The 9161-nt window shown below is 29.2% G+C and overlaps 1 protein-coding gene across 2 annotated transcripts in view; it reads left to right on the forward strand.

Annotated features, from left to right (window-relative positions):
* The window catches only part of LOC143257521 (uncharacterized), a 28393-nt gene extending 19232 nt beyond the window's left edge, over window positions 1-9161 (forward strand). For both annotated transcript variants that reach the window (XM_076516295.1, XM_076516294.1), the window contains exons 8-9: window positions 2037-2193; window positions 2661-9161. In XM_076516295.1, coding sequence (XP_076372410.1) covers window positions 2037-2193; window positions 2661-2788 — 285 coding nt within the window. In that variant the 3' untranslated portion in view covers window positions 2789-9161. The remainder of the gene's footprint in view (window positions 1-2036; window positions 2194-2660) is intronic.

Below are 9161 nucleotides of genomic sequence, written 5' to 3' on the forward strand. Positions count from 1 at the left end.
CCAGTTATTCTAATGTTTATGGAGAACACACTTCAGAGAGCTTTACTTGTGTGTGCTCACATATTATCACCATGGATAAAGTTACTGCAGGCTTTGCCCTAAAAGTTTTTAATTTTCTTTTCTCACAACGTAGCACAATTTCAAACTTGGGTTTTTCACACTGTGAGTCATGAGTATGACAGTCACTCAACCACATCTACAACATTATTTAAATTATTTAAACTAATGTTGGAAACATTGTTCAACATTATATTTTAAGCATTAGAGCAGATTTATGAGGTGTTAATCTACATATTTTGTGTACAGTAAGAAGGTTTGTGATTTGAATGAAAAATGTGCTTAATTACAAACAAAATTATTCATAAGTGCAAAATATATAGTGGTAATTGACATGTTTGTAACACAATAAAAAGCAGATATTTGTTACCTGAAGTATCATTAAGTTACCTATAATTGTCTTGTACACAGTAGAACAGACATGTTCAAGCAAGTAGCTATTACACATATTACACTACAATTTTCTAATAAATTTACAACATTTTAACATTGTCTTTTATCTGTGTTCTTGTAAAGCATGCTGGGTATTGCATGCCACATTTAATGCAACAGAATAGAGTAATCAAACTGTTTAGTTATTACTGAAATTTAAAACTTTCATTTGTCAAATTTTTAGTTCAGTTTACTTTATTAAGTTTAACTTTCTACTTTGTTGACTAAACAAGATTAATAAGTTTGCTAGGTAGCTAAGAATTTAATTATATTTTTTCAGCCTGACTTGAGTAAGTTTTTATAAAGGAAAAATAAATAATTAAAGATTAAACACACGTAAACACAAATGTAATTTTAAGAATACTCTTGTATGTTAAGTTTCATGAGTTAACCCTATTTTTTCCTGCACCTTTTTTAAATCTCTTTATGCATATGGAACTGAGTTGTGTTCAAAATGAAATTAGCATTCAGTCACTAAGAAACAGAAATAAGTTTTTACCGACCCTTGACAGTTGTCATGCCCACCTTCTATACTTTGTTGTGAGATTTACCACACATACTTGTACATACTTGGCCCAAGTGTATATAGTCATTAGAAAGAGCTTAGTTTACACTGTACTCCACCAATGGATAATTTGAAATTGGTTTTCATTAGGGTTACATGTAGTTGTTATTAATATTGTTATCTGCTTCGGTGATTTCTTACCTAAATATGCTATAATTAGAGAGACAGTTAAAATATAATTAGATCTTTTATATTTTAGTTAATTATGTATCATTTGTGTTTTAAAAATCATGTTTGAAAGGTTTGATTTTTATAAATTCAGCTTGTTGTTGCCTGCATTGTTAAAATGTATAAACACTGCCAGAGACTAACAACAGAAACTTCCTAAGACCCCATGGCATAAATATTAAAAGACAAAGAATTTGAAAAGGAAGATTAAAAGTAAATTGAAAGAGAAAAATGAAAATATAATATGCATATGAGACAGAAAGGACTATTCTTGTGAATATGTACAAAAGAGTTGAAAGATACAAACATATATGTTTGTTAATTTTTAAACATTCCTCTTTACTAGATGTTGGTGATACTGATAGAGTTTATATTGTAGAGAAAATGGAATATAAAATATAAACATTTGTGTTAAAAACTTTTGATTTTAATTTAGAAGGTTTTTGAGATTATGTAAAGGAAATGTGAAAACTGAAAAAACATTTTTATACTTCTAATACAAATTACATACTGCTGAAGTATTCAGAGTGCAAATAACTATGTTAAATAATTAACTGTTTTATTAAAATAGTAGAAAAATTAAATATTTTTCTGAAACTATGTACTTTTAGGAACTTTTTTAAAGTTTAAAACATTTCACTTACTAGTTTTATTTTTGTAAAGAAATATGATGAGAGTGACATTACCATTTCTGATTAACCAGGTTTTGTCTTCAGTATTGCTTGTCTTGTGACAAGATGAGTTGATGATTATGTAAATTGTTTATACAAAGCTTGAATAATATACAATGAAATATTATTTATACTGATGTTAGTGTACTCAGTGTGGCCCTATTCCTTGTCCTGAAGAAGCAGTGTGTCCTCAAGGAAGTTACAATCCAATCTTCTGCGGCAGTCCTTTTTACGTGCGCCAAGGTTACCAATGTTTCATGGCTGATGCCTTTGTGGGAATTATCATTGGTTCTTCAACAAGTAAGTATAGACATACTCTTATTTTTATTTTAAAGTTTAATAATAACATGTAAAAAGATTACACATTATAGCTCTCAAGGAAAATATTTTTTATCAAACAAGTTTTTGGTTACTGTGTGACATGGGTGGTTGTGATTCTTGTTTGAAGATACTGACAACCTTGGACTGTTTTAAACAAAAGTTTCCATCATTATTCAACTTTGCTATCAGGTAGATTAATAATATACATAGTGTAAGAAAGGGGAAAAAATGTACATTGTATCTTTTACACAACTTCTTAGAAGAATTTAAGAGAATTTCTAGAATAATATAGTTTAAACTGCATTTGTCAGTTGAGAATAATGCACAGTGCTGTTCTCACAACCTTAAATATTTTGCTACAGTATTCAGTGTATATAAAGTGATATATATTGTAAGTTTTTATTTTCCTGATTGTTCAGTAATAATTGAACTTTTTTTTCTCCTAGTTTTAGTGCTCTTTTTCGTCATAGTTGCAGCTAAATTGTATGTTAAACGATCGAGAAGAGGGGGCATGACTGAGAGCAGCTCCCTTGTACAAGATTGCAGTACAGAACCAGTTTACACAGGTCTATGATCTGACTTGGCAAAGAAGGTGCTTAGGAAAATAACCATAGTTTGTGTTTCTGACATTTAAACTAGATTGACTTGTACTTCAACTGAACTGTCAAGTATCACATACTGAAACTTAGAACCATATTAGTACTTTATTGTTTTATTGTTATTTAGTAGACACTAAAAACAATTACTTGAAGAAAGATGCAGATGTAATGAAATCAGGGAGAGAAAAGTGACAAGTTTTGGTTTTTCCATATTTCTGTTGTGTAACTTCTTTGCATGCCAAACTGTTTAGCTAACAAATGGAATGAGAACAGTAAATTCTTTCAACAAACTTTGTTGAAGAAGTAGTCACACAAAGTTTCAATCTTATAATGAAATTATGGTACAATTGCTGCATCTATTTTTCACCCAAAAATAGCCTTCTCTTTCATTTTTTTTGAGATTTTATAAAACTTAGGTTCTTCAGCTATACATTTTTTAGTTGCATTTTTTGCTGTTTTCATTATGTCTTTAGTAGTGTATAATGTATGTGTTCACATGTGAACGTTGGTTTCAGATGGCTAGTTTTAATTACATCATACTGACAATTCTGGCTTTTCATTTGTTGTCTGGAAAGTTACTATCATACTGATTTTCACATTAATGAAATTATTATTAAAAACATTAGTTCTCTTCTTCGTGTTTCCTCCATGTAGCTTGAAAGCCATGAATAACTAGGGTATCCTGTTTGTTGGTAGTTTCATTATCTACCTATATATGTATGTTAACCACTTTTGTGTGTGTGTGTGTGTATGACAGTTTCCATGACATTACTGCAAATTGTATGAAAACTATAACAGTGGTTTAGATATTTGTTCACTACGAGAATAATACCCATTTCTATTACCTCTTTATAGGTTATTAATGTCAACGAACTTCAAAAGTTTTCCTTTATTCTGCTGTGAAACAAAGTTGATTGAGTCCCTCTTTCTCCCCCAACCCCTCCTTCAAAACCAAAAATCTCATGTTTTAGGCATTTAAATAATTCATAATGAAGTGTTGCTATTCTTTGTTTTAGAAACAGAGCGAACTACTAAAACACCAGAAAAATATGGAATGAGTTATTTTGAAACCTTGTTGAAACTGAACATTTTGTGAAACATATTTTATGATACTGAAGAAATATCTCATTAAAAAAAATTTCAAGGGTGAAGTTTAAAAACTAAATTTTCTTTATTTCTTTCTTAAACTGATAAATTATAACATTACTTTCACTGTGATAAAAATACAGCTTACATTGTGCTACAGCTTTCGTAGTCATTTGGCTGTATGATATTTGGATGTAAGTTAATTGTGATCCTGGACTTAAAAAAAGATTCAGGCTTAGTCTTTGTTTGTAGCCTGAAATGCAGCTACCCAATTCTGTGATGGTTTTGTAACTTTTGTACTTTAAATTTTGCCCATTAAGACAAAAGTCTGAGACCCATATTATCAACAGAAATATCTGAAACACCTTACAGAAACTAAGTCATCAATATAAAATGTCAGAAGAAATTAAATAATGGAACTATAATTCTTACTTTATAAATATGAAACACCACCTGGAACAAAACTGTAATAATACTGTTAACCTTATAGTATACTAAAACAATTGGTTTATGGGCCTTACAGCTAAACCTATGAAACACAACCTGGGACAAAACTGTAATAACAGTGTTAATCTAAGAGTATACTACAGTAATTGGACTATGAGTCTTACGGGTAAAAATATGGAACAATTTGAAAGCTTATTGAACAGAAATCTGACACTGGACTCAAATAATGGAGAGTGTAGTTTATATAAAGCAAAATGTGATATGTCTGTGACTCATATAACTAGGAATCTCAAAGTTAACTTTATGATGAAACTCTCTGAATAAACAAATAGCCTTTATGTTTAACACCAGTTTGATACATTTCTGCTCTCCAACTATTCTTACCAGCGATAAATGTTGCACTGTGATGTTCGTAAATAACAAATATGATATGGGTAAAGTATTTTTATATATAAAAATATAAGTTATTCTAAACAAAAACTAACAAGTGTTAGTTTTATTATAAAATGTACAATTACTACTTTTTCAAATTATTAGCATGGTTTTAATACCTACTAGTCATTAGTATCTGACTGTACATTCAGTAATATTTGCAAAGACTGTAACATTAGCAGTTGATAAGTTGTATACAAACTTAAGCAACCCTGTTTTAACAAAAGTAGTCGACATGCTATAAACATTTTTCACAGTCGAGTGATTACCTTAATTTATAATAGAATATTAATATACAGTTTTCTACACATTAAATCCATTTTTTTGTTCTGTGATTATATTCAGGAATTGAGTTGTGTCTTTTAGGGGTGTACATATTGCTGATATACATCAGTGAAACTAGTGTTTATTATAACGGGTCTTCCGTTTCTATACGTATTTTGTGTAACTGGCACAAAACAGACCATTTAAAGTTTTTTTTTCTTCTCTCTCTCTCAGATTTGTAAGAAAGTTTTGTTGCAGAATTTAAATTTCTTTTTATGTTTGTTGCATTCTGTGAGCTGTGTACGAGAGCTTGAATTTTGAAACATTTCTTGAACCAATGAAAAGTAAAAGAGGAATTTGATAATAAAACCAAAATTTCCTGTATGAAAAGAAAATTTGGTGCTTAAAGTAGAACAGTGCTTTTAAAAGATAATGTTTACCAGTAAAGCAACAACTATTTATTTAAAAATTAAATGGAATTCATTAAATTAGTTTTATAGTTCACAGTGCTACTCCATACATTAATCATGTTCTTAAATTTGATTGTATACAGTGATAAACATCATAAGTGTAGACTGTTGTACATATTAGTGAATGAATCTCAAGATTACACTGTCTTTATTACCCATTTGTGTTTGAAAGAGAAGATTCTTATTAGCTATTTTTTTCCTTTAAAAATTTAACAAAGTAATACATTTATAATTACATAAATGTCACCATCAAATTTCAATGGGCACATATAGCTTTGCCTTTTTCATTTATACCTGAAGATTCTAGGGACAGTGTGTCAAAAGGTGTTATGTGAATACATGGCTTCCCATTCTAATGTATCATCCATATAAAACCAAATAAGATTTTTAGTAAGCTTAGTGTAATTACTGAAAAATTATGTATGTCAACAAATAAATATTGTTTTAAAGTGCCATAAGGTTAAGGGATTAAAAACACTGAATGTAGTACCAGAAGGATAAATATTCTGAGTGTTGGAAACTAGCTTTTAGAAGGTTAGAACATTAAACCTCTTATTGGAAAATAAAAGATCTAATATGTTGAAACTATGAGTGGAGCAAATAAAACATTGATCATAGTTTATATGTTTGGCTACTGACATCAAATATTGGATATTTTTGGATTAGGTAGTAGATGTGGCCACACATATTGAAAAAGGACACTAGACATGAGCTACCACTTTATTAGTGTATGGCATGAAATTAGTTATGGTGACATTGTTTCTTTTTGAAAATCTTAAAAGTATATAAAAAGAAGTGAATGATTGTTGTAGGTCCTTTTAAGGAATTCAATATGAGACTGTTTTACACACAGTTCCAACCTCCAGATGAGAATGCTGGTTGGGTTGTGCTTGTCATTGCAGTTGCAGTACAATGTGTGGGCATTATGTTTACATAAACTTCAGTAGGGACTATCTGTATTATAACTATCAGGTCTCCCATTCCATAATATGAAGGAAAATACTACTGTGTTTAGATAACGCAATACCTATTGCACTATGAGTATGCAAGTTGTATAATGTTTTAATATTCTGAGATAATCTGCTGATTGTATTTCGACGAACAGCAGAATAACTGATCCAATCAGATGTTTGTTCTATCCATAGTTGAAACATTTTGTTAGAAGGCTAAAAGTTTAAAATGTTAACTGAATTTTGGAATATTAATTGTATAAAGTGTGAAGATACATAACTGTTGTAAGCTGATTTTCTTGTTCTCATTTGAAGCTACTTCTACTAAATACACAGATTGACTGTACTGTTTATTAGGTATTTGGATTTTAATTGAAAAATCTTTTTTGGCAAACAACTTTATTATAGTCCTATTGTAATGTCATATCTTGGGAAACACTCCAGTTTCTTAAGTAACTTTTAATGGTCTCTAATTTTTATAACACTTATAATAGAAATATCCATGAATAAAAGTAAAAGAAACATTCTCATAGAAGTGAAGAGAAATAGTAAATCACATTTGGTGTTCCTCATGTGTTATACTTCAAGCATCCTCACTGAATTGGGGAATTCACATTTTTGAAAGCTTACAACTGTACCTGATATTGTACTAAGAATATACATTATTATTATAGATGTAGATCAAGGTATTCTACTTACGGATCTTTGAAATTGATATTTTAGTTCCAGTTGCTACTCTATTTCTTGTTTGAAATTATTTAGTGTCAAAATGTTTAGTTGGCTGCTTTAAGATGAAAGTTTGGAATGTTTGATTTTTGAAAGATAATTTTTGTTACATCTGTAGTATGCTGTCAGCTAACATTTAGTTTCAGTACATAGTTGAAGATGCTTTGGTTTTAAATTGAAAATCATATTACTGGTGCTCTAGAGTTTGAAACACTGATTTGAAAAGGACTGGCTCTTTGATATTTTTTTAAATTTCTTTTATTTAAAAATAAAGAAATTAGACATTTCCAAAATATTGTAACAGTTATAATATTCTCTATATCCATGTAATTATAATTTTATTAATTCAAAACACAATAATGGCAGCTTTTAGAGTAGTTATGTTCTGATTTTAATTATTAAAATGTTTCGTCCTATATTATTGGACTATCACAATGTAAAAGTTACATTCATTTGTGAATACTAGAAGAAATTTTTTTTATCCTGAATGAAATAGTATTGGTACAAATAATAAATATTTCATACAGTATCTTTGTGTAGATATTATGTTTGTAGAGAAAACAAGTTAGGTTGCATGGAGATAGGTTGATAAATGTGATATATTGGTACAAGAATGCTGTTTGTTTCTCTGATGCCCATCAAAATGTACTTTAAATACTTTTAGTAACATAAATATTCTCTGTGTGCAGAAATGCTTTAGTGTTTTGATGGGTCTCCAAAAATGCTATGTGTGTTATATTACTTAAACCAGCTTTTAACAATGCTAGTAAGAGAAGAGAGATTGTTTCTTAGAAGCTTAGACAAATTAGGACTGAATTAAAGTGATAGTTTTACTTTTGCTTTTGTTTACTTTTTGAAAATTTAAACAGCATTCTTGAATCACAGGTTTTTGTATTCTTTTGTGATTTTTAGAGAACTATGTTAAATGAACAAAAATTTGCTGAAGAAATTAACTAAAAATAATTATTACAAGTTTAATTTCTATATGTTGTAGTAATAGAAATATGTTTGTTGGTGTTTTTGATTGTTTTTTGAAGAAATGAGGAACAAATATTCAGATACAGTTTCTCAAAACTGATAAATTTTCAGTTTTTCATTTTGGAAGTTAGTTATCATTTAAGTATTTTTAACGTGGTTCCTAAGAAAACCAGGAATCAAATGTACCTGATGTAATTTTATCAAGTATTGTTTTTACAGTCCAATGTACAGTGCTGAGGTTACTTCAAGCACTGTGTGTGTTTCTATATATATACTGTTACACCAGACTCCTTCATTGTCTTCTCCTGAATCCAGCATTTTTGTGTGAAGGTCAGTAACCTTATATTTTCCTGTCTAGTGGAAACTTTGTCTTTCAAGAAATCAGTTGGTCTAACCAGTCATTCTCATATGAACACATCAGTGCTGGGTACTTCAAATTAAAGTAGGAAATTTATCAAATAAAATGGAATACTGTGTATTTCAACATCATGAGAAACTCAGGAAGAAATTCTACTTTCTGATAAATTTGAAGTAGAAGCCTTAAGCAGTTCTTCCGATATTTTACATACATTACCTTGACATGAGTGGAATTTCAGTGTTTTATCTCTCAGTTCTGATAGATGGAAATATACACAAGTGTTTTTAAATTCATATTACACATATCTCGATTATAGTAATAGCATTATGTGTTTGTTAAACACTACAGTTTACTTTAAAGCATTGTGATGATTAGATACTGGAAAAGGAACTTTATATAAGAAAAGATATGATGTATGTATTATTAACATAGCTGTTTATTGATATGCTTAACTATTAAATGTAACCTGCAGTTTTATGATATAGTTTAATCATTATTTTGTAGTTTATGAGATAAAGTTGTTTTTAATACAAAACGTGTTGATGTATGAAGCAGTACTTTAGATAGTAGTGTTCATCGTATATCACTTAATGTGTGATTTCAATTGTAGTAAATAAAGTGAGTTATTTTATAGAAA

This window comes from Tachypleus tridentatus, chromosome 7 (assembly GCF_004210375.1).
Source record: "Tachypleus tridentatus isolate NWPU-2018 chromosome 7, ASM421037v1, whole genome shotgun sequence".
In the NCBI taxonomy this organism is placed as follows: Eukaryota; Metazoa; Arthropoda; class Merostomata; order Xiphosura; family Limulidae; genus Tachypleus; species Tachypleus tridentatus.